The sequence below is a fragment of the Lemur catta genome, chromosome 7, assembly GCF_020740605.2.
Source record: "Lemur catta isolate mLemCat1 chromosome 7, mLemCat1.pri, whole genome shotgun sequence".
NCBI lineage: Eukaryota > Metazoa > Chordata > Mammalia > Primates > Lemuridae > Lemur > Lemur catta.
The window spans coordinates 83,706,501-83,733,500 of record NC_059134.1 but is presented as its reverse complement, the minus strand read 5'-3'; the positions used below and the strand labels follow the sequence as shown (position 1 = coordinate 83,733,500).

The 27,000-nt window shown below is 44.7% G+C and overlaps 1 protein-coding gene across 1 annotated transcript in view; it reads right to left on the bottom strand.

Annotated features, from left to right (window-relative positions):
* Positions 1–27,000, bottom strand: part of KIAA1549L (KIAA1549 like) — a 256,074-nt gene that overhangs the window by 32,250 nt on the left and 196,824 nt on the right. The window contains exons 13-16 of the mRNA XM_045557763.1: positions 24,288–24,415; positions 17,383–17,564; positions 14,415–14,632; positions 7,765–7,894 (exon numbers count right to left, since the gene is read on the bottom strand). Coding sequence (XP_045413719.1) covers positions 7,765–7,894; positions 14,415–14,632; positions 17,383–17,564; positions 24,288–24,415 — 658 coding nt within the window. The remainder of the gene's footprint in view (positions 1–7,764; positions 7,895–14,414; positions 14,633–17,382; positions 17,565–24,287; positions 24,416–27,000) is intronic.

The window sequence follows — 27,000 nt, the reverse complement described above, 5'->3', positions numbered from 1 at the left end:
CATATGGCTCAGAGCTATGCCCCAGTTTTCAAGTCTCAGCTCAGGAGTCACCTCTTCTGTTGACACACTTGTTTGTTCATTTGCCCAACAAATAGAGACACTGCATCTACTACGTGCCAGCCCCTATTCCGAGTGCTGAGGTTTCAAGGATAAATATAACAAAACAGGACTCCTGTCCTTGAGGAGTCAAATGGGGAAATAATATAAGTAGACCAACAAATGGAAGCCGAGGGCAAGGGCTTTGACTGCAGTGAGTACCAGGAGCTACTGGAACACAAAGGACGGCGTCCGAGTCAGACAGGGAGGCTGGGGAAGGTGCCGCGGGAGGGAATGTTCCAACCAAGCTCTGAGAACATCACCTCGGCCGGTGGTTCTCAACCAGAGTGGGCCTGCCCCCACAGGGACATTTGGCAATGCCTGGAGACATTTTTAAGTTGTCACAACTGGGAGGGGCTTCTGGCAGCTCACGGGTAGAGGCCAGGGTTGCTGCTAAACATCCCCCAATGCACAGGACAGTCCCCATACAAAGGACTGCAGCCCCACGTGGCAACAGCAAGGAGGCTGAGAAGCCTTGGCCTGGAAGGAGCAGGCGGGAAGGGTGTTACAGGCAGCGTGACAAGCATGTGCCAAGACACAGAGATGTGAACCCATCTGACGTGTTTGGGGGAGGCATTTGGGCTGGAGCCAAGGGGGTGGGTTAAGGAGTGACACATCAGCTAGAAGGGCAAGCCCGGCCGGCAGAGCAGATGAGTCCCAAGCTGGGAGCTCAGAGACTGAGTCTTATCCCCAAAGCTGTGGGGAGCTCCTGGAGGATTTGAAACAAGGCCACGTGTTTCAGGAGGATTCCCCAGGCAGCTGTCTGGCAGCTTCAGCAGCGGTGAGTAATGGGGACTCGACCAGACAGCAGCTGTGGGACAGGCAGGAAGGAACAGACCTTCAGAAGGACTCCCTTCTCCCACCAAGTTCATTGCCACCCCACACTGTGCCTCTATCTTTCTAGCCCACGAGTCTGTAATCACCTGGGCTATGCATTACAATGAATACATCTTTCCCATCTCCACAGAGCCTCAGGTAGGCACAGTGGACTCGCATGTGGGGCTTAGATGCCAACGCTAGCAGGAAGGTAAAAATCGTGTGGAGTAAAACCCTCAAAAATCCCTTAAAGCAGCGGTCCCCAACCTTTTTGGCACCAGGGACTGGTTTCATGGAAGACAATTTTTCCACAGACCTGGGGATGGGGAGATGGTTTCAGGATGATTCAAGTGCGTCACATTTACGGTGCAGTCAAACCTCTCTGCTAATGATAATCTGTATTTGCAGCTGCTCCCCAGTGCCAGCGTCACCGCCTCAGCTCCACCTTAAATCACCAGGCATTAGATTCTCATAAGGAGCGTGCAACCTGGATCCCTCGCATGCGCAGTTTACAGTAAAGTTTGCGCCTCTATGAGAATTTAATGGCCCCCCCCAGCGACACCCCACCCTGACGGCTGATCTGGCAGGAGGCAGAGATCAGGCAGTGACGTGAGTGATGGGAGCGGCTGTAAATACAGATGAAGCTTTGCTCACTCGCCCACTGCTCACCTCCTGCTGTGCAGCCTGGTTCCTAACAGGCCAGGGGCCGGTACTGGTCCGAGGCCCGGGGGTTGGGGATGGCAGCCTTAAATCATCCACGTAGCACAGCATATATGGCCTTGTGTATACATCCTTATAGAATAATAGGGGAAAAGAAAGATTTAATCTGAAATGTAGAACATGAACAGAATATATGTCAAAGCCATTTTTTAAGCTTTATTTAAATTGTTGTTTTTTCCTTTTTATTTCGGGGCCCATATTGTTGAATCAGCTTACCTTAAATGCACATTTGCTGCAATGGTTCCCCCGCACTCAGTAAATGTTTGCAGAGGAAATGAAAGGGACAGCCACTCCCAAGGGGTGTTCTCATTTGTCCACTGGCCTCTGGCTCCTGCAGGGTTTGGGGGTCAGAGGTGGGCCAAGGAGCACGGGATTGCACGGGACTAGTGGACTCGGAGCCATGCTGCTTGGGACTGGAAGACAGTCCCCCAGCTGCTGGGCACGCTGCCAGCCACCAGCCCTCAGATGTCAGTTCTTGCTGGGAATTGCCCTTGGCTAAAGGGAGCAGCCTCACTCTAGGACACCCAGAGGCTGGTCCATACTAGAGTACAAAAGCCCAGCTGCTTTGCCCAACTCAGGACAACTCTGCAGGGCCATCTGAACTTCAGAGCTCCCCGTGGGGTCAGCTGAGGCCTTGTAGTGTCTGCCCTATAGCCCAGCTCTTAAGTCTGCCCAAAGCTGCTTCCTGCCCTTCCCCAACAGGTGTTCATACCTAGAGCACGCCAGGGACCCTAGACTGCGATGAGTGGCTAACCGTAGGTCAAGAGGCTAAGAGCTCTCACAGTCGGGGTAGAACAGTGATGCCTTGGCAGGTACCAAGAGTAGAAGCAGGCAGGGTCCAGAGTGCAGGGGACAGACAGAATGAGCAGGTGGACAGCACTGAGCACTCCTAGCAGAGGGAGGTTGTTTGTCTCCTGCCCAGTGCCTGGTGAGATCTGGACTTTACCTAAAGGCCCCTTCACCACCAAACACCTCCACCTCTTTGCCTCAGGTTCTCCCAAGGAGCCTGACTTCCTATTATCAGACATTTCCCTTGGATTAGAAGCCCCTGTTAAAATACAATGCACTGTAAAGTAACTTGAGATAACATTAAACCAGGGTTATTACAGTTCACAGGAGCTGGCAGAGATGGGAGAAATAAATTAAAAGCTGAGGTGGGGGACGATGGGAGAAAGTTCTAGGTGGGATGCTAACATGGTGATGGTCATGGGGTCAACACAAGAACACCTAATTCAAGGACAATAAGCAGTTTCTAGAATAAAATCCAATCAACTGCTTCCCAATGAAGCCAAGAGCTGGTCGTACCCTTAACTGGAACTACTCCACCATGCAGCACCCGGACATTCCTGGGCTTTGCTTTGGTCTCTGACCATTAAGCCAAAGCTGTCAGATGCTGGGGCAGCGGTGGGAGTGGTGGGTGGGCAGGAGATATTTCCACTAATAACAGGATTACAAATTTACCTAGAAGGCCCCAGACTTGCTATAAGCTATTGCAGGCAGTCAGGAAATTTCCAGATCATATTTCATTCCCCGGCAACTAGAACCCATCAAAACAACAGTTTCAATTCCTTGGTCTCCTTCCTATCATCACCGCTCACCTGAAACAAAGGCTACACTGTTAGCCAGGAGGCCAGAGAAACACCCCCTTACACACAAGACCATGCACCAGGCCTTGGCGCAGGCTGCTGGGGTCTGTGGTCTGGGAGATGGGTCCGTTTCCCCTTTGCTGTAGACTTTTCTCCACTAGTTGCCCCAAATGCTTCCTGCGTATGGCCCTGCCTGGTAATTCTCCTCTTATCTCACTTTTACTCGGTACCTGTGGTGTAGACGGTGGACAGTCACACGGCAATCTCTTTGCAGTGTGCGTTCCTGTGACTTGGAGGCTGAACAGCTAACTTACATGTCCGGGCTTTCCATGAGGCTGAGGCTGTGGATGAGACCAGCCTGTGGTTTGGCTCTAGGAATCTTTCCTGGAACACTCCTCCAGCCCTTGGATGATTTTGTGAGCACCTACTTCTTCACAGTCATTTTTTTTGTCTGTTTAAAACAACTTGATGTTTTCTCTTTTCTGTAGCTGGACCGTGCCTGATACTCCCCTCTTGTAAATTTACATATAAATTTTCAGTTATAAAATCATCTGGGCCGGGCGCGGTGGCTCACGCCTGTAATCCCAGCACTCTGGGAGGCCAAGGAGGGTGGATCGTTTGAGCTCAGGAGTTCGAGACCAGCCTGAGCAAGAGTGAGACCCCGTCTCTACTAAAAATAGAAAGAAATTATATGGACAGCTAAAAATATATATAGAAACAAAAAAAAAATTAGCTGGGCATGGTGGCGCACGCCTATAGTCCCAGCTACTCGGGAGGCTGAGGCAGTAGGATCACTTGAGCCCAGGAGTTTGAGGTTGCTGTGAGCTAGGCTGATGCCACGGCACTCTAGCCCGGGCAACAGAGTGAGACTCTGTCTCAAAAAAAAAAAAAAAAAAAAAATCATCTGGTTTTCAATGACATTTCAAAACATTTCCCCGAAGAATGCCTCTGGGATGAGAGCTGAGGACTGTGAGTACCTCTTCTGAGATGCATCAGTGGCTCAACCATCCTTCTTCCTATTTTCAAACCCACTGCCCACGTTTTTAGGGTCTGAGCCCGTTGGACTGGAAGGAATGCTCACCACGCACCTACAGCGTGAGGAACTTTACACAAGATCCAGGAGAGAAACGTGAGGGAAGTAGTTTGTAAAGGTCTCTACTTCTGAAAGGTCATATTCATTTTCAAAGTTATCATTCAAACAACCCAAGGCAGCCAAGGCATGTAGCTGACCCCATTCCTGTCACAGATTTTTAAACTTCAAAAACAGATCAAGGTTGAACAGGTGCATTTTTATTTCTGGGGAATGATTTGATTATAACTTGCCCTTTGGAAGCAAGGGCTGATTGCTATTCACATACCAGGGTAAATAATTAAGGCTGATAAAGGAAAAATCACTTAGGTCTTTATTCTGCCTAAGAATCAAATTTGCAAAATTTTCTTTTCTTTTTGCTCACTGCCTCATTATTTTCTACATGACTTTCGTTCAGAAAATGGCATTTTAAACATACTTTGAAATAGAGACATTTTTGCTTTTACATATTAGGTCGATATTTTCTTTTCTACCTGTTTTGCTTTATGCATTGGGAGGAATTAATTTCAATACCAATCTGACCTTTCAGGAGTGATCAGGCAGGGGTGAGAGGATCACTTCAGCTCAGGAATTCAAGGTTACAGTGAGATATGATCATGCGACTGCACTCCAGCCTGGGTGACAGAGTGAGAAGGAAAGAAGAATGGAAGGAAGGAAGGAAAGAAGGAAAGAAGACAATGCATTCTTCTAAAGGGTGCATCCTCTTAGACAATTACTTCCAAGTGAGCCATAGTTACTGCCAGGAGTATATACTGTATCCCTTAGCTGGTAGGGTGACCAAGAGGTTGAGAATTGTTACAAAACACAGGGATACCAAACCCCTTGGAGCTAACTCTCTTCTGTAGGCCCTAACACCTATTGGTCTATGGGAAAATTTTGAAACAACCCAGACTGGCATCAGTCTTGGTGCTGAGATTCTCCTGTGTAGCATGTGTGTGTTTACTTACTTATGTGTTTATTCATTTATTTTTTCATGCAGGCTTTTCCTTTGGGACTCTAGTCAACTTCTGAAAAATTCAAAATTAAATCAGTCTCCTAGTGCTTTTGTTTCTACCGTGTCAAGCTTCCCTAACCTGGCAGAAGGGATCAGGTATTTTGGCCTAGCTTCAAGATCCCCAGACCCAGCGGGAAGAATGACATGTTTCCAGCTGAATGACTGGCTCACTGCTGGGCTAGTGGACTGTTTTGCCAGGAGTGCCCTGGCATTTTTGGAAAATCAAGAGCTCAGAAAACAAATGTGTTATTTAAAATGATGACTCACTTTTTTTTTTCTACTTTATTTGCTGGTCTGTTTTTTGCTTGTGTGAGTGATGTGTGTAGGAATCTTTGTGGGCCCTGACATCTAGCCTCTTCCAGAGGTTCAGAAATAAAGGACATAGGTTATGTTATATAGGGATGAACACTGAAGCCATATGGCATGGTGGTCAGGGGATGGGCTCTGGGGCTGGGCAGACAAATTATTATATGTAAATGCTCTGTGCCTCAGTTTCCTCACCCATACAATGGGCGTAATGAGAGCATCTAGCTGACAGGCAACCATGCAAATTCAATTAGATAATACATATAAAAAGACTAGAATAGGACTTGGTCTATAGTGTGCAGTAATAAATGTTAGCTACTTCTCATATGATTGGTATAAAAAAGCGCAAGAGGAGATATGGGCAATTTCATTCTTACAATCAACAGTCTACATTCTTAAAATTGTTCCTTAGATGATCATTTTCTCTTAAGGAAGCTTATAGAAGGAAGCTTATACTTATGTTATTGAGATCACATGCACTTTTCAAAGAAATGTCTATTTTAAAGAAATCCACTAGGATGAAGCAGGCCTCCTCTGAAGTAATCTGCACTTGGAATATTCACACATGTCTCCGAGGACTGAGCAATCCCCTTTTAAACGTTCTCTCTCTCCTTCTATGGTTCTGGGTAATGGACTAGCACAACATTCCACAGGTATTGAGCACTGCGAGTCGTGTCACTGTAGTTAAAAATAAATCTGCAATGTTCTTTTTAAGATAAATAGGGAAATCTCTGGCCCATTTCCTCACAACTGCAAAAGTGTCTTTGCGTAGAATCTCACAGGAAACCTATTAATACCAGTCTTGAAATAAATTAAGAATCTCATCATATCTCAAGTGTCTGAGCAAAACAAAAAAGTTCCCCACACTAAGCAAGCATCCAAGAAGAACGTTCACTGTTGATGGGGAGGGATTATTTGGAATCTTCAAATGCCTGATTTTTAATCACCGATTGATTATCAAATTGATAAATGAATTTGGTATAAGAAATATTTTTTATGAGGAGAAAAATTAACATTGGATAATTTAACCTAGCAGAGAAATAAAAGATTTGCCCAAAGCATTTGGAATTTTATAAAAATATCTAGCAAACTGTTTTATGAAAAAAGAAAAACAAACAAAAGATAAGGGTATCACTACCAACACAAACATCAAGCTTCGATGTAAAGCAGAAAATTAGAAATTCAAATTAGTAGAATATCTCTGTTTTTAATTGGACCATTAAAAAATCCCATTTTAAGCTTTTGTGGCAAACAACAACCAATTCTAAGAGCAAAAAATATTCTTGCTTTCATATTAGCATGACATATTTAAGAAATCAAGTATAATTTTCAAATTACAGCTTTTCAAATCATAACAAAAGTTTATCTGGATATATTTGAATTATAACCCTTGTCACGGAAGATTTATTTGTCATTAAAGAAAGATTTTAGGGGGATGGGGAAGAAACAGTTTTCACAAACCTAGGAGTATATTCAAGACCATTTGAAATTCTGGGGCAGGGTGACGCATTATTGAAAATCTCAGCATAGTGTCATTCACCTGAGCTCATGGGTGCAAGTACAAGTCACAGGATATATACAACTTGATAGGAGGCACCAGACTGCAGCTCATCATCTGGGGAAGTCTGATGGGATTAGAAGAATTTTTGCAGGTTGGACACATCACTGAACATAAGCATGTGCTTTGTCACATGAAATCATCAAATCGCTCTGTTGGACATCTCATTGTTTCCATGGCATATTGAGGAGTTATGAAATCAGGAACAAATCCAACTTTTCAACATTGCTATGGATTAAAAGGAGCCCATGTTCAAATGAATTCTAACCCACGGCCATGGTTCCTACTGAGTTTCTAAGGACAGAGGGAAAAAACATTAAGGACATTTATAATCTCCATGGAGTTTAAGGTCAATAATGTACTATTCATAAAATGGTATGCTTTAGAAATTGTGATCCTTTTAGCAATAATTTGTTACTCTGATACATTCCAAGTAGTCTTATATTTTGCAGAATAGGTAATAAAAAACAGAAAACATTTTAGTGCATTTTAAAATTCTACAAATATATAGTAAACTGAAACATTATGGGATGCTCTACTCCCTCTGCGTTCAGGGGAAGGCAAAGCTTGTGTTTACCGCAGCCCACCGGAGACTTACATCGTATCCGCTGTTACGGATTCCACGCCGGGGTCGCTCTCGAGTCACCAGAAGGTCCATCTCCGTTTCCCCGGGACTCGGGCTGTTCAGGGACTGCCGGCTTCGGTAGACAGAGTTCTTCATCTGTTGCCTGAAGAAAATTCAACAACTGTTATGATGCAGCAAATGCCCTGACAGATGGAATTCTCCACTGATCCAAACTACAGGCAACCAATGAAGGGTTCAGATTTGCCTCGCAAATCTCAGAATTGATGGTATTTGTTCCCCAGCTATAAGGGGCTGTAGAAAGAGTGAAATAAAGATTTTTTTTTCCCCCAGATGCTGTCGTCATTTGGCTGAACTGTAAGTGTTCTATCATATGGAAACTAGGTAACTACAATCAATTGCAACGTGCAACCTCATTGAAAATTCTGCTGACGGCAAGGCCAGGGGTTCTCCCTTGACCCTCTAGGACAGCTAATGCTGAGGGAACAAACTTGAATTTGTTGACTTTGTCGACTCAGCAGCCTCCTGTTCCTTTTAATCTTTCTGATTTCACACGCAGGATTCTATGATGTGTTAACAAACCCTGCAGCTAGTGGGCTGCTTAATATTGTGACTGTTGATAGATCTTTTTGCCTACCATTACCACAGTGGGTTACCTTCTGGGCTAAGAAGCCATAAACCTAGAGCCAATTTGGGGCTCATCCATCTGTCCACCCATCCATCCATCCATCCACCTACCCACCCACCCACTCATCTATCCATCCATCCATCCATCCATCCATCCACCTACCCACCCACCCACTCATCCATCCATCCATCCACCTACCCACCCACCCACTCATCCATCCATCCATCCACCTACCCACCCATCTATCCATTCATCTACTCATCCGTCCACCCATCCACCCAGCCATCATTTCCTGAGTGCCTGCTGTGAGGACCATCCACAGTGAACAGACAGATACAGCCCTGCTCTCCTAGAGTTTACATCCTAATGAGGGAGACAGACATGGTAATTTCAGAGCGATAAGTGCTATTAAGAAAAACAAGGAGCTGTGACAGAGGGTGACTAGGATGGGGGCAACTTTAGATAGGATGGTCAGGGAAGGCCTCGCTGGGGAGATGACAATTCAGCAGAGTCTGAATGGGGCCAGCCACATGTGGACCTGGGTGCCGAGCATTTGAGGCCCCGGGAACGGCATGTTCAGAGGCTCTGCTCAGCTACCGCTAAAAGAGTCATACATGTGTCACCCTGTCTTGTTTTTACTTGTCATTAGACGAATCTTTTTGAAGAGTGGGAAAGAAGCAGCAACATGGTGAGGATTGTGGCTATGCTTTTTTTCTTCCACAAGAAGCAATTTTTACCCGTATGGAGTGAGGCCCAGTGGGGACAGGTGACTTCCATAGGATCCTGCAGAATGACAAAGGGTTAACACTTCCCTCACATCCAGCAATAAGTCTCTGTAAATAATTTGCATTCCCAGACCAACTGTCTTCAGAGTACTCCCCATACACCACCTATTTTACGTCTCAATTTTAACATGCTAGCTATTCACAGGCTGAGGGTGAAGAGGCTGTATTATTAATATTTATTCCCGGTAACTATGTGTTCGGAAGCCAGAAACCTGGCAGGCATACATACTTTCTCATGAACACACAATATGTTAGTCACAGCATTACAGTCACACACAGTCTAGAACAGACAATAGAACTGCAAGGCAAAGCATTACCCTTGCAATTAGCCTTGGGAATAAAACAGATGTTAGTTCTCCTCACCCACCATGAGGAGCTCATACCTGTTTAGAGACTATCCGTCATCTCTGCTTGCCTGGTACCCATGATAACCTTCTTTTGGTGAGAGCATCATGATAGTCCTTGGGGGCTACTTTTAGAGGTAAGCATGTGACTCAGGCTGGACCAATACCAACATCTTATCCCCATGGCCACAGTGATTTGTCACGTGAGCTGAATCAGTCCAATGAGACCGTGTCTCAGGGCTTTTGCCATGGCAACCAGGAAAGAAGCATTTTCTTGGCACTGAGGTTTCTCAGAAGATGGGATATAAGCCTGGAGGTGCTGGCAGCCACTTTGCCACCATGAGGTATGAGCCTGCCTAAAAATGAGGTCAGCAAAGAGTGAGGAGAGATCTAAGATAGGAAGCATTGTATGACCCCCTGGATCCAGCCATGCTGAAGTCTTGACCTTTCAGTAGTGCTCAATAATACATTCCCCTTTTATTTAACCAGTTTGTGCTAGATTTCTATCATTTGCAACCCAAAGAATCCTGACTAATTCTACTACAGGAGCTTACAACCTAATATAAACTGTGCTCTGTACTTATCTGCAATTATAAGATTCCTTTAGGAAAGGAGCACAACCTCAGCCAGCTTGTGAGACAGAATCTATTTAGAGTGATTCATACTTTAAGGTAGACCCCAAAGAATTCGCATCCCTGACCTAATTACAAATAATTTTTTGAAAAAACAAACTTCACAACTGTCCTGAGATTGCCAATTAGCCCATTTAGAAAGATTTACTAATAAGGGTGGTGGTACAGTAAATACTAGGATTAGCAATTGACATTTAAGTAGGTTATTTTGTATCAGAAACACAGTAGTGAGATTGGGTAAGCTCTTTCAAGAAATAGGAACGTGGGTGAGAGCTCAGACACTGGAGACACCAGTCTCCTTTTCCTCAGAGACAACGTTCCATTACGACACACAGGTTACAGGCTACTGCTCAACATGGATCTCAACTGACCAGACCCCCGACGTGTGCCAGGTGTGTGAGCATCTACTTAGAAATAAATTAGCCTCTTAGGTAGAAAAATCACTTATTTTACTAAAACAGAGTTCCATGAGGTATATTCATTTCTCATGAGTATTTTGCTATATATTTTTTAAAAGTGAATACATTTTGAAACATGCAAACTTAAGTAGTTTTTAACCTTTGAAAATACTATTGAGTGGATAACGATGACTTTTACTTGAATTTCTTAGGGGCTTTTTAATTCTAGTATAGTTTAAGACAGTAGTTCTCAAATTATGTTCTACAGAACCCTGGGGCTCTGTAGAGGTGGCCTGGAGCCACCGGGAAGGACGCAGTGGCCCAGCTTCCAACAGAGCCACGTGTATGTTACCACCGTAGGTTGGGTTCCCCAGAAGCAGGCTCTATGATGATTTGGGTGCAAGCGGTTTATTTGGGAGATGGTTCTGGAAAGCACCAGCACTCGTGGGGAAAAGAGAGAGGCAAAGGAAGGAAATCAATAAAGGCAGGATATGGAGCGGATGAGAGTTTCAGGCAACTGGGGCTCAAACCCACTGGAGAAGTGTGGGAGATAGTTGTTTTAAAATGTAGGTTGTATTATTATTGACATATGGCAAGGCCAAGAGCCCAGGGGATGGACTGCCATGGACCAGACAGCTTGTTACACTCACAAATCCCAAGAGGAGGGGACCGGCCATGCCACAGTGGGGCCCCACAGGCAAGCACCAGGGTGGTGGAGGGAGTGAGGAGAAAACGTGGCAAGAGCCTTTATTGTGGTTTCCGTGGGAAGCGACAGCCAGCAGGCTTAGGATCCGCTAGTTTGAATAATTCTGGCAGACTCCTGGGGCACAGGGGCTGTCCCTAGTTGTCTGGTACCGGGCCTGGGTGATCAGGGCAGGGGGATAATAGTGAAAGTCCTGTGAGACTGTGTAAAAAAAGCGGTGGGGGTGAGGCTCCTGATTGGTTGCTTTGCATATGAAAGGTGTGTTTGCAGTTTACTGTCATTGGGTCGCTCTGGGAGGGGCCGTTTCTCTGGGGTCAGCAAGGCCCCAGATGTCAAATCACCAAATACAGAAACTAGAAAATGTGGTTATTACAACAGTGTAACTGACACCCCGAGCTCACCTGCCAGGGGAATTTATCCACCAATTCCCACCTGCCACGGACTCAGGGTGCTCCACAGCGTACTAACTACCTGCCACTCCGGGTCGGTGGCTGTCCACAAAAGCCCTCATTGTGCACAGGCGTGGTGAGAGCCCAGGGCTTAGACTTGAGCCTGCCGACAGCATCTGCCCCGTTATATACAGACTTCAAGGCTCTGGGTAAGAGGTTATAACATAAAAATGGGGCATTCTTCTGATTTAAAAAAAACAGCTGCAGAAATCTTTTAAAAGACTTAGTGGTGAGTCAACCTTTGGAATCTAAACTTTGTCCTTTATTTGATGCAATTTAGGTCTTAGGGTAAAATGCTGGTTACGGATGCTACCTTTGGATGAGAGAGTGATTCTCCCACGTGTGCCCTGCTGTGGGGCTTGGTCACTGAGAGCAGAGCCTCTGGAGAGGTGTACTGTGAACAGCAATTAACCGGTAACTCTGGGCTGTGATAAGAGATAAACAGAAGCAGCCTCCTGAGTCAACAGCAGAATGTGTCAAGAATAACACCTCGAGCTTCTTGCTGATATTGTCACTCTCTCTTTGTTTCTCTTAGTCTTTCCCGTCCTATCCCTGTCTCTTGCTGACCCTCTATCTCCATTCCTATTACCGGCTCACCTAGTTTCTGGCTACCTACCTTTTTCCCTCAACTGATCAAAATTAAAAAAAATAATTTGGTGGTTTATAGTCATTACATCATTTCTTCAATAGATACTTACTAAGAATTAACTATACATGCACAGCATCCGCAGGCCAGCCAAAGGCCCTAAGAATCTGGCCTGAACCTCTTCTAGGCAGTACAGATGCATCTCTGCAGACACAAGTGTTGTTCATTCTTTGTTCATTCTCTTTTCATAAAAAACCTTACTTGAAATTTTTGTTTCTCAAGTAACTTCCTAGCTAAGTTCCCTTTATTTGTACATGATCTATTTTTGATACATTTTCTTTGAGTATCAGCAGGAAACCCAGGAAAAACAGCTCCCACCCCAGCCTATAAAAGACCACTGAAGTAGAAAGTTGCAAAGTACAAAGCCAAAGCTAAAGAAACCACCAGCCCCCCTATAAAACTCATGTCTTTTCTTCTCATTTTTTCGACAGTTATTAACACAGTGACACACATTCATTGTGAGCCCTGTCACGGTGTGATTTTATATCAATAGCTTGTCATACCAACCAAGTCAAATTAAAAGCCTGGTAAATTAAGCACTGGTTCAGAATTCCCTCTTTTCTTTATTGAAAAAAATTATGTTGATCCAATTCACAAAATTTAGCCCCGCCTCCCAGCTTGATTTTGTGGCTTCAATCCAAGCCTGTCACAGAGTCATTTTTGTGTTTAATAAATAGCGACTCAGGCTGGGAACTGTGTCCCCCTCCCACCCTCCGCTCCCAGCCTATGGAGGACATGTCAGCTGTGATTCTGTGGTGGATCAGAGTGGCGGGATGCTCAAAGCCAGGGGGAAGTCACCAAGCAAAACACGTATTGGAAAGAGATGGCCTCAAATCATTAAAATGCTTCGGGCAGGTAGGCAAAGAAGAAAGGTGGACATATTTGCCTTTGCTAAACCTATGCCCTTTTACCCAGTCTGTGAGCTCACTCTACTTCGTTAGCGACAGGACTTGGAAGGATGCTGCTAAGGTTTGAATATTTTTCCCCTTCAAAACTCATGTTGACATTTGGTTGCTGCTTTAGTGGTGCTGGGAGATGGGACCTTTGGGAGGTGATGGGACCATGAGGATCCACCCTCGTGGGTGGGATTGGTGAGTTATAAAAGGTGAATTTGGCCCCCTCTTGCTCTCTCTTTGCCCTTCACCTTCTGCCATGTGATCATGCAGCAAGAAGACCCTCATCAGATCCTGCTGCCTTGATCTTGAACTTCTCAGCCTGCAGAACTGTGAGAAGATAAGCTTATGTTCATTATAGCTTACCCAGTGTCAGGCATTTTGCTACTGCAGTACAAAATGAACTGCGACAGAAGCCAGTTCCAACCACCTGGTCTAGCCCTTCCTTGCTAGGCCAGGCCCCCCTTTTAGACCATTACAGCACCTCACACTTCGAGCAGCCATCATACTTGTGATCAATAAACTTTTGGTGATTATTATCATTATCTTTCTCTTCTATCAGAACTTAAGTTCCAGAAGAGCAGCGATCAAGCTGCTTGAAGGAATTGGAATCGAATGAATGAATGAGAAAAAGCACATGTGACCATGACAGTATCAGCATCTTGAATGGTGCCTAACACATAGCAGGTGGCAATGCATGCCAAATAAATGAACACATATATGAATGGACAAGATGAACCAGCATGGAGCTCTGAGTAGCCACGTGTTAAGTACTTACTGAGGCTGAATGAAAAGGTGAGACATGAAATTTGCTTTTTTTATGCACGGGCCTCTAAAAGCATTGAAAAATACAATGTCCTTTGATCTGGAAGTTGCACCACTGGGTAGGTGATAATTACATCTTCATCCAGCTCTGAAAAAGCTACTGGTTTGAAAATATCATTAAGCTGAAGGACAATTATGGCTGTTTGCCCAAGGATTTTTTAAATGGCTTCAATTTTATTCTCTTGCAGACTTAGGATGGGGCACCTGCTTGCACAGAGCAGCAGGGTCCCTATCAGCAGCCTGCAAAGAGCACAGTGCTAAGGTGTCAGATCAAGGGACCAGGACTATACTGCCTGAGGCATCCTCTGCTCGCATCCCACCAATGAAACAGCAACCCTTGCAGAATCCCTTAGAGACTGCACCTGTTTTTAGACTCGGCGAATGGAGCACACAGTTCTGTGTCTGGATCCAAAACATGCTCGATTTCCTTTTGGGCTTTTTCATACATCTTTTTTCTTTCAGTCAGACCCTTGCTTGTCTCCACTGGGGGGAAGTCATAATATCCTTTCCTCTTGGCTTTGAGGCGCAGCTTGTTCCGATAGTGCTCAATGTCTGACTTCTGCTTCAGGGCTTTGTTCACCTGGGGAAAGAGACAGTTTCAGGCCCACGTCTGACCCGCCACAACTGACAGGTGGGAGAGTTTCACCAGAAGGTCATAATGCCTGGGAAAGCCAGCCTAGGAGTCACCTCTGGTCCTTTGAGCCAGCCAGACCCACCTGTGTCCCATTCCAAGACCAGCCCAAAATAGTGGGTCACAGATAATCAATAAATAACAAATGATGAGGATGTTACACCCAGATTTTTGGACTTTCCATGTTGTTATTGTGTCTTCTTAAAAACAGTTTTTAAAAGAATTCCCTGTAATTCATAAAAGCAAAATTTATGGCTTCAGAGTTATGTGTGGCTGGTTTAAACGAAGAAAGCGTAAAAGAAGAAGGAAGAAAATTATAAAACAATTTGCATCAAGCTCTACAAGGCAGCAAATTACAGAGAACAGTTCAGAGCTCTCTCCCAATCCAAATGCCATTCCTTTAACTACCAAAATGTAGCAACTTTCCATTTCTGGACAAGAAAAATGCTCACTTGTTCTTCTGTGACAGGGTGATGGGCCTGGGAGGAAAGGGAGTGGTAAGTTGAATGTACCCCAGATTTGGAACCTGTCTCTATGACATTCATGTCATTAAGCTGGGGTGGGAAGATCCAGGCATGGTGGCCATGGCATGGGTCCATAACTGGGCAGTGGGTCCTAATCTAGAGCTGTTATCGGTGCATTAGTGTCAGCCTCAGAGGCCTCTAATCACTGGGCTTGTGTGTCTGGTGGCAGAATTCTGCCCCCAAAAAGATTCAGTGGCTGCAATTGGTTTTGAGAAGACATCCAGATTCTCGAATTATAGAGCCAAGGGGCATAAAGTACATGATCAATTAATCTTTCCTCATCAGCTAAGTGATCATAGTAGTTATTAATAATAACAAAGCTCTGATTGTCTGCGAGGCACTGTTCTAAGTGCTTTACATATATTAACCAATTTGACCCTCATAGCAGTCCCATTTTATGGATGGAAATGCTGAGGCACAGAGAAATAAATTAACCTGCTTAAGGTCACACAGATAGGAAGTAGAAGAGCTGAGATTCAAACCCTTGCAACGTGGCTTGAGAGTCCATACTCTTAAGAACAATGCTATCTTTCCCTGATGGGCTTTAGGGAAGGAACACTGGTCGGGGAGTCAGGAAACCTGAACCTCATGGCTGTCACGATAACCTGCAATGTGACTTTGAGCAAGGCATTTGACTCCTTGGACTTCAGTTTGTTGGTCTAAAACATGAGGAGGTTGGAGTAGAACTGCTCTGTAAGTTTACAACCAGCTCGTTTTTTACAAACCAGTTATCAACTTTTACAAAAGTTGATAAACCTTAACCCATCCCATCTTTAGGCCACCTAAGTCTTTCTGTCCAGAAAACAAGAGGAGCTTCCTGAATCAGGCTCGCAGAGGCTTTTATAAGTGGCCCACATGGTGGAATGAGGACAAGCCCCTGCTGTGCATTGACAACACCCAGTTGTACAGCACTGTGGTATGTTCCTTAGGGTGTGGTGGGAAAAAGACTTTAAAACTTTGGAAATCTCCTACTTGTTGCAGGTGACAATAGCAGGGTATAAAAAATGAAATGGACAAGCAGTCTGATGGACAAGCAGTCTGACTGACAGCAACACAGAAAAACATAAGAGAGAGAGTGTGTGTATATATGCACGTGCTTGGGCACAGGTGTAATGTAAATATTCACATGCAGGCTCCATATGCATCTTCTTAAAGGTTCATAAACATTTTCAACCCATTGACCATTCTGTTGCAGAAGATGGAGGAAAGGCAGATAATTTTTATCTTTTTTTTTGAGATGAAGTCTCACTAGAGTGCAGTGGCATCATCATAGTTCACTGCAAACTCAAACTCCTAGGCTCAAGGGATCCTCCTGCCTCAGGCTCCAGGGTAGCTGGGACTACTCCACCACACCCAGCTAGTTTTTTCTATTTTTAGTAGAGACAGGGTCTGGCTCTTGCTCAGGCTGGTTTCAAACTCCTGACCTCAAGCAATCCTCCTGCCTCTGCCTCCCAGAGTGCTAGGATTACAGGCATGAGCCACCCTGCCTGGCCTTTACCTGACTTCCTGCTCTCCTTCTAAACTGCCTCTATTTATCTGTCTATCAATCATCTATCTATCTCCTATTATCTGTCTATCTGTCTAATTTTCTTTGATGAAATCACTACTCTCTGGTGAATGTTACAAGTTTTTTTCAGACTCTTAGGAAAGTGGGTTGACATCATGATATCCATTGATACCCTCCTGGAAGCAGCCAATGGGCTGTTTCAAGCCTGCTCTAAGGAATAAATGTCATTTCAAAGCCTACATAGTGGGCCACATCCCTGTCCATATGACAATATCTTCTCCCCTTCCTTCTCGATTCAAGTCCCTCCCATCTCCACTGCAACCAGCATCCCATAATGAACAGTTCACGAGCGTTATCAAGAAAGGCATTCGGTTGTGTGTGTGAGGGGATGGGGGAGTAGAACTTCTGATGTTTCTCTTTGTAACCACAGTTTTTATAAAGTTCTCTCTGGGCTTTCTAGTAAGGTAGAAAATGCTCTGAAAACATCACTCCACAAACTCATTTTGGGCGACTTGTGTCCTGATTCAATCCGCGGAGCCCTGGCACGTGCAGAGGTAAAAATGGCCTATACAGCCCTAGGTGACAGGACACAGTCACCCAGCATTTGGAGTCCGGGTTCCCCGAGGGCTGGTGGGACCCTCTCTGGCTCCGGGTCCCCGGGTGCGCACCTCACCATTGAGGACTGCAGCCGACTCCTGGTTCCTGTCCGAGGAGGGAGGCACCATGGACAGGGCGGTGGGTTTTATGGCGATCACCTGCACGGACCCAGAAGACGTGTCGAAGGGTTCAGCAGCCGCCTTGCCAGAGCTGTCAAAAAGAACTGCTCCTTCCTCTTCGTCACTCGCTGGCACTAAAATACAACAGAAACACATCGATTTTATGACGCAGGGGAGCTGCGTGACCACGGGAGGATTTACGCGAGGCTCGCAGCCTGGGGACATTACTTTACTCAAAATGACTCAGAAACAGCAGCGCCTGGTTCTGTGCCAAGGGCTCGCTGCCGCTAGTGGCTTTCCTTTAAATTTAGGATTTTAAACTATTCATCCCTCCGTTGCCTTATCAACGGGTAGGAAAGAATTTGAAAGGTTTGAATTAAACAGTAAAAACCACTCTTTCAAAATAACGACAAAACATATTTTTTAAAAATGTAAAAAGTAACTTTTTTCTCTATGTTGGAGTTGGAAATGAGAAAAGTGGATTTGGACAAATCTTGCAACTATTTTTAAAATCTCACAATCATCAGAGTAACAGTATTTATTTTAGTCTCTGCCACCAGAGCTACTAATTTTTACACGACGTTAAGGTAACAAGTCTTCCCTGGTCAACTAGTCACAGTCATCGCTGCTGACACCTTTTTTTTTTTCCTTCTGAAGGCAGCTTCTCCAGTGATTGGGGTTTTGGTTTCTTTCATCTGTCTAAAACAAAAGAAAGCTATGAAATTATCACCAGTGCAACTAATTTAAAGCTACAGACACCTTCCCTAATTAAATAGAGTGATTCCCACCTACGCTCTATTGAACGAATTTCCCCTCTGACAGATAAACGCTGTTGCAACTGCTAAAAGACACGAGTCTGCCTTGAGCTTCCATAACTAAGCTGACAGAAGTTCCAGGGCCTACGGTAACTCGCTGATTTACTTGCTCTTAGAGCATATCCCCATTAAGTAACTACAAGAATGACAGCTTATTGAGCATGGCTCAGCAAGAGATAAATTAGTCTGTTCACACAGCTAAACCAGTAGACAATTTAGGAGCAAAGCAGGTATTATATAAAACATGAATGTAACAGAAGTGTATTCATCTTTCCTCCTGTCTGATAAAGAGATTGGGGTATTATTTAAATTATTGAGAAACACACAGTTTGTATCATTCTGTCACTTATCATAATCACAGAAGACTTGTCAAATTTAGCCAAGTAAACTGTTATAATACAATGTAGCTAAAACACTTTGGAGTCTAACAATGGGCTATAATTGGAATATATTTTTAGTTCTGTGGGGTAATTTGCAAATAGCAGGCCACCAAGAAGCCAGTGACAGAGGAAAATCTCTATTTAGATGTGTTACCAGATACATATATATTTTTAGAGTGCAGTTTTGCTGGGCAGCTCTTGTCTGGCCACCCTTATCTCCCGCCTGGACAACTGCTGTAAAAGCCATCTATGGCGGCCAGCCTCCGTGCTGGCTCCCAGTAATCCTCACCTCCCAATATTCATACCTACAGTGCACAGGTATGAATCTGTGCAACCAACAGGACATAACAGAAATGATAGTGTGCTCCTTCCAGGGCTTGGTCGTAAAAATCATTGCGGCTTCCACCTTGCTCTCTCTCTCGGATCACTTACTCCAGGAAAAGCCAGCTGCCGTGTTATGCAGACACACCCAAGCAGCCCTATGGAAAGGTCCATGTGGCAAGGACCTGAGAGGCTTCCTGCCAACAGCCACACAAGTGACTACCTCATAAGGCCCAGTCAAGAGTTTGGATGACCAAAGCCCAGGCCAGCATCTTGACTGTGACCTCATGAGGGACTCCAAGCAAGAATCACCCAGCTAAGCCACTTCTAAATTCCTGACCCCCAAACATTACACAAGATAATAAATGTAGATTGTCATTGTGGGTTGCTAGGTGCTGGGGTGATATGTTACATGGCAATAAATAACTTATAGCCCTCCTGAAAAACCTCCTACCTCTGGGCTTCCTCTCTTGTTCCCCATGCCTAAAACACATATTCTACCAGAAGCCACCGTCCGATCTGGTGCTGGCCACCTGACAGAGCTCGCTTTCTCCCTCTCCCCTCGTCCACTCTGCTCCAGCCACAGTGGCCTTCTTGGGCACATCCGACTAGTGCCCACTGCAGGAGTTTTGCATTAGCTGTTCCCTGTGTTCAGAATGCTCTTCCCCCCGATCTTTCCACAACTAGTTCTGTCTTAGTTTTCAAGTTCTAGCTTGAAAATGACTTTCCCTAACCATCAATCTAAAACAACTCCCTGATCACCCTGTTACCTTTTCTTCACAGCACTTATCACTCCTAATTTGTTGTACTGACTTACAGCCTGCCCTCACCCCTGCCACCAGAATAGAAGCCCCAGCTTGCCCATCTTTTGAAAGGCTGATGCTTATTGCCTTTAACAGTGGCTACGGAAATCTGCTTTCCGTAAGGATCTGTTGAATAGAGTGAAGAAATGAATGACTCAACTTTCTTGACTGGGAAAAGAGGATGTTGTTAGTTCCTGTAGAACAGGTAACCACGTGGAAGTTAAAGGCATGCTATCCCTAAACCCTTCAGAGGGCGAAGAGATGGTACTTAGCCTTTTTATTGCTTCGGGGTTGTGACAATCTCACCTCTCAACCCGAGGACAGGGTAAGGTGAGTAGCATAGCTATAACGGGACAGGGAAATGACACCTCAGACATTGTACAAGCTAGAGTTATTTTTCATCTTTGCTTTTTAAAAAGTCATATTCAGATCTGCATGACAATTCCTCTAGGAATTCTTAAGAGAAAAATAATTAGTTATCCTCCCTCCAAAAAAGACTTTATGGAAAAATGCATTAAGTGGCATTACATTAAATATTAATGCATTAAAATGTTGTGTGAACATAGCAGGTTCATGGGGATTTTTAATGCACGATTAGTCCCTAAAGAAAAAAGCGTGGGAGAGTGGGCAAGGACAGGGTGTCACAGTCAACTGTGGAAGTGACCTAGAATACCACCACATCACAGTCAATGCCACTAAACACCTGTCTCGTACCTAGTCCTGCCTTGTTTGCATTGTGGTTTTAATTTCAGTAAGTCAGGCTAGAAAAAGAGATTTTATTTTTTCATGTCTGATTTGGCATGTGGAGACACCCTCCATTTCAGACAGAAAATGCTCTTAAACAACACATGCACTATCTGAAAATTTCATCAAAGACAAATAAACTACAACTGGCATCACTACCCTATGTTGTTATTTATTACATAAAAAACAAGTCTTCCTTTCACTGGAAGGCAAAGAAAGAAGAAAAACTGAAACTGTGCTTTTGAGCTAATATCTCTGACAAATCTTCCTTTACGTCTTAATCCCAGACCTCTCCCCCAACACTGCCTGCTAAGAAAATAGTAATTTATCTCTGAAGTCTCTGATTCTTGTCCTCCTCCTGCCTCACCTGCCCCACGACCATTAGGAGGCAAAGTCTGGTAGATTCTGAACCCGACAGTGAACTCTTTCAGTCACATAAAGGAAGGAGGACCCAAAAGGCTTAGGGATGTTGTTTGCTCCTGGATGACTCAACATGCAAATACAGGTATTATGTCCTATCCACTCTTGGACTTACTTTTAACTTTTTCCTAGAAAACATATTTTCTAAGGTGACACTGGGTTTGGCTCAGAAATTCAAATGTCTATATTTGGCTGAGAAAGCATTAAGTTGTTTTTGCTTTTAAAATCCTAGCTCTTACGTCTGACTTTCTCACTTATATCTAAGCATCACCATGAAACAGACTCTACAACTGTCTGGCAGCTATTATAACTAATGAGGCTGTTTACCTACAAGGACCCATGCCAGCCATGATACCAGAAGAACAGTATCTTCCTTTTAAAGTTCTTATTTTCACAAAAAGGGAATATTAGAAGCTACAGTTGCAATGAACTTGGTGGAAAACAAGAACAGTTTTAGAATAACTGCCCAGAGCATTACCATTTATTAATTAACCTCAGCAACCCTAGCCTCTATGAGAAATAGATACTCAGCCACAGACAACAGTATATGAATATTCTATATCAACAGAATAATCTATTTTCATAGGCCACGTTCACATAAAAAGTGCTCCATGCTTTTTGAAAGTTGGCGAGGTGATGAAAATACACCTTTTTGCTTTCTCCATAATTCTATGCAATGTTATTTTCATCCCTCCTTCCTTCATCTTCCAAACCAATAAAATTCACCATTGATTTCATTGGTTAACTCTAACCTCGTATTATGACAAAATGAAGCCCTTTAATAAAAAAGGACACGTAGTCGGATGTGGTGGCTCACACCTGTAATCCCAGCATTTTGGGAGGTCGAGGCAGCAGTATTGTTTGAGGCTAGGAGTTTGAGAACAGCCTGGGCAACATAGTGAGACACCTTCTCTACAAAAAAAATTAAAGTAAAAAATTAGCCAGGCATGGTGGCATGCACCTGTAGTCCTAACTACTTCGGAGGCTGAGGTGGGAAGATCACTTGAGCCCAAGAATTCCAGGCTGAGTGAGCTATGATTGCACCATTGCACTCTAGCCGGGTGACAGAGCAAAACTCTGTCTCTTAAAAAAAAAAAAAGACAAGCGTAGGTTTCAATGAAGGTCTGTCCTAGAATTCTGATGTGCTTTTTTGTCTGTTGAGTTTTACACACAACAAGTTGGCCCTATCATTTCTATTGGAAAATTTAAAACCCAAACCTCACTGAGTAGAAAACTGTGGTGAAACAGAAGTGACCAACCCTGAAAATTCAACGGGTTAATTTTTGGCAAGAATCAAGTACAACCAAACAAGCACTCAAAACCTGGGAAGGATGGCTTTTTAATAAAACAAACAAGTAAAAACCTCAACCTAGTACAGTAATTGCATTTTATTCATGTTCCTATCTGCTGTTTCTGAAGCTCATATTTAAATAATCAAAGTGACCTAAACAGAATAAGGGGGCAGGCAGAGAGGACAAACAGGACCAGCCAAGGACATTTAGAGCAGGTGGGGTGGGGGGTAGATGGGGTCAGGAACCAGCCTCTCTCGCTCTTCCATAGATTTTCTACAGGGGAGGGGGAAAGACACCAGTGTGTTAAATGTGTATGGACTGACACAGGAGTTTATGTATTGTACATTTTTAAGTGAGCAAAAGAGCACAGAACAATGTGCACATTGATTATAAAACAAAGACATGTGTGTTGCCACATGCATAGTAAAAAGGTCAGAGAAAGACACGCTGAGTTATTCAGGATCCTTTGAGGACTGGGGTGGGTGAGTTGGTGCTTCTAGGGGAGTGGGTGGTCTTTGACTTGACTTTATACATTTCCAGGAAGTATGTAAAGGGAGGAAGGAAAGGAGAGGGGGCAGGAAAGGGGAGGGAGGAGGCAGAGCTGGGAGGGCAGGTGGCACCATCTTGGTCAGGTGGCAATGCCCATTGCAGTACTTAGTTAAAACAACTTCCCCTCTGGCTTCATTGTCCATTGTCTCTGCTGTCACCTTGGTCCCTCTACCCATCTGTCTTAGCACCTCGCCCTGGGAAGAAAAAGAAAATTGCTGAATTCAAGTCCCCTTCCCAAGTTCTAGAGCAACTCGGACTCTTCATGTGTTCGCTTGGCAGGGAACTTGCCTGGCAGGGAACTGATGGCAGGATTTCTGGTGGCCCAGGTGGGGCAGATATTCTGGGAAAATCCCACAGGTCACACCCTAATTCTGATGTGGAAAGCACAGTCCCTGTGACACAGAGCATGCAGAATTCAAGGGAAGAAAACATTCAAGAACCAAATAGTTATGACAGTTTAAACAAGTGCTTTATATAATAGCTGGAAATGGGAACAGGGACCACATCTTTCCTGCAAAATACATATCTATTGTGTCATTATTTCTTTTTTTTCCTCTTCTCTTTCTTTTTTCAGTCAGAAAAAAATAAGTAAGTGACATTTGAAAACACAAAAATATTCCAGCACTGGCTTCAAGAGAGAGTCCCGGAACTACACAAACTCCTTTAAAAGGGAAGCACAGCTAAGCAGAGTGCCAGAGTGTTTAGCTTTTCACTGGGCATTTGTGGAAGGCTCCACCCACAAATCTTTTAAAATCTAAAAGGAATTTTCCCTGATCTGAAAACCAGCAGTAAGCCCGCATCACACACAGGAGGATCCAGTGGAGATGAGGGCTGGAGCAAAGGTGTCAGGAGAGGGAAGCTGCACAAGGACATTGACAGTTGCATCTACAGATGATGCCACCGCATTGTCACTTACAAATAAACCCCAACACCAGTCCTTGTAGGAAGGGAAGACATCTGTGTGAGAAAGAAACTAAATAGTTAAGTTTCCCTGAAGAATAAGGACAGAAGCCTAAGACTGATTTTTTTTTTTTTTTAATGGCAGATCTGTTTCTTTCTTTCTTTTTTCTGAGAGAGGTAGATTGGCAAGTCTGGACTCAGTGGTATAGACTGAACCTTTGAAACTTATTAGGGGAGTCTTATTAGGGCAAGAAAATGAGGGAAATCTCCAAGATGACCAGTATTTCAGAGACCTGCCACCTGAGTAGACCTGGTACTAGAAATCACATTGATTAGCCCAGGAATCAGGAAAATCTCTGAGCAAACATCAGTTCGTTTTGCAAAGGGTTTTTCCTAAGGAACCCCACAGATTCCATAAGAACAGGGGGCGGGGGAGGTGGGACAGGGCAATTCGGAGCAGCAGGTAAGGGGATAACCCCAGGGGCACACAGCAGAGCCGCGGGGCAGCATACAGGGAAGGACAGGACTGAGGGTCCCAGACTGCCGTGTCAGGGTGCCCACGCGTGTGCACGATGTGTGCGTGGGCACGCGTGGGAGGGGCTGGGGGTGGTTCTTGGCGGGAAGGCTTCTCACCATTTCTCTTCCTTGCCTCCTCCTTTGTCACTTTCTGCTGTGCCATTACATTCTGGGGTGAGCGTCTCCCTGAGCTGGGCTTCCCTGATTCGTTGCTGATGACAGAGCCATTCTCACTGGGCGACCTGCTGGAGGTAACCATAGCAACAGGGAGACAGTAAGTTTCAACTACAGCAGCCGCCTCTCAAGGTTATTTTATTTGCACCGTTTATGTCTGTAGCCTTTCATCCCAGTTTTATCGACAAAGAGGAAATGATACAGGAAAAGAAAAAAAAACAACAACAACAACAAACAAAACCACCCCTACTCCAGTACAGGTTAAGCAGCCGATTGTTCTGAAGTGCACTTTCCAGGGCTCGGCTCTGTTGAGAGTGCGCGTCTCTGTTCCACTGGCCCGTGACTATGGAAACGGTGGCGATGGTGTTTGCGTAGCTTGCCCTCTTTTTAACACACACACTCTGGATAGTGTTGCAGAGGGTTGGAATCACACGTGCATCTTCAGGGACACGCATGAAACCCGGTTCTCTTTGGCTGTTCTCTTTACACCACGTATACACTGACATCCAAGGTTAAGTCGCCCCACCACTGGGGTCTTCACTGTCAATCTCTCCCACATGCACAAACACGCACGCACACATACACTCTTTAACTGTGGCAACTAGTAAACATTTATATTTTGAAACAACCAGTTAGAGGTATTTGTTCAGGAAATACTTTTTGTGTACCGACTCCGTGCCTGGGATTGTGCCAGGTATACAGGTATGCAGAGATGTGAAGACACCACTCCACATTCTCCGAGAGCTCCCCATCAGGAGCACCTACTACGTGCCAAGGACTGTGCCGAGCGCCTTCGAAACTGATAATGACTCACTACAACGACCCACTGATTTGGTGGCAGCTAGCCTTGTGTAGCAAGCGAGGAATGTGAAGCTCACGGAGGTGAAGATGCTGTCCAGGGCAGAGCTGGGAAGTGGCAAATGAGCCCTAGGAGCCAGGGTTCCCCTTCACCCACACCCCAGAACACCTTCCCTTTGCTGTCCCCTACAAGGACCCCAGATGAAGCAGCCCCTCACACTGGGCAAGTCACAGGCCTTCTTTCCTTCCTCAGATGGGACTCTCACCTTCTGGAACTCTGTGGGAGAACAAGCTTTTGACAGCCTCTGCTGAGGTTCGCCTGGGCCTCAGATTGTGCCAGCCTGGGGGCAGACTGAGCAGAAAGACCCGCTGCCTCCCTTCTGTGGGACGCAGTCAGAAGGCAGACTTCTAGAGGCCTCTTCTGCTATTGTCAACCGTCCACATTTAGAAAATAATGGCATCCAGCCCCTGCAATGGAAGACTGAGGAAGCTCTTCCCCAGGGGGAGCTGTGCATCCTTGCGGATGCTCCTCTGCCTCCTCCTCCCTTCTCCCCCCCACCCCCTGGGAATTTAGAATTCCCAGTCTGTACACTTTTAGCACCCTAACAGCCACGAACAATGAAAGTTGGGATATCCATGGGATGAGGCAGTGTCTGCCAAGAGCATTCCACGAACACTAGAGCCAAGTGAGATGTTCCTCAACAAAGTTCCACAGACAAGTAGAAGTTTGGGAAACGTTTACTATATTCCTTCTTTGGAGATTCCTAATGCACATTAGCATTAGGCTCTGATCAGTTCTGTCAGAGACAGACTCATCTGGTTTTGTTTAATCCAGCATTTCCAAATTTATTTGGCCACAAATCTTTTTCACTGTGATACCTTTTAACATCCTAGAAAACCAGTCATACAAAGAATGTAGCCTGGGATAACAAAGATAAGGCATTAATTTATTGAATGCATGTTATTTATTTACCCGACAGCTATCTGCTTGCCGAGTGCTGGGTGTGCAAATCTACACACACAGAGAAGTCACGTGGCCCTGAATTGTTTTCAGAATCTCATGGTTCATGACACCTACTCTCCCGACTGGCTTTATAGGGACAAAAAAGCTTTCATTTAGGTCCAGAAAAAAAGGAAAGGGAAGGGCTTTTTGTAACCTATTCTACATTCACAAAATACTTAATGGTTTTTGCAGCATTTTCATGCCCTTTCCCTCACTGGATCCTGAAACAATTTTCTGGCTATTCCTCTCACTCTAAGGAAAGGTGTCAATGAGCAAATTTCTGTAGAGAAAACCTAGTTCTGCTTTGCTCTTTGCATTAGTTTACAGACTTATGTTTACATGGAATCTTCAACTCAAAATCTTCTGGTCAAAAACAGAGAGTGAGATTTGGTGCTCACATATGTGTGTGTGTGTGTGTGTGTGTGTGTGTGTATGTGTGTGTCCACTCATGCAACAGTGACAACAGTGGTTGTGAAAGCCAGAAAGTCCCCTGTGAGGTTGCAGCTTTAGGCTACTGAACTTAATAGTCCCCATTCTGAGGACATGGGCAGACACGAAGCCTGGAAGAAAATTTCTGGGTTGGGGATTAGTCAACTCCTGAACAATTATGGCCAATCACTACATAGAAGCGCTTTTGCTGCCCCTATGAGGCCAATTCTCCACCCTGGCCCGTCAATCCCAATCACACACCACAAAATAGCATCACCGAGACCCTAGACTGGAGGAAAAGGACTCACAACACCCATCTGGCTTCCTGGAAGTGGCTGAATCCTCAGATTTCAGTTTTAACATAATTTTTAAAAATTGAGGTATCAATAACTGTCAAGTCACTGGTTTCCCCTATTTTTCACTTAC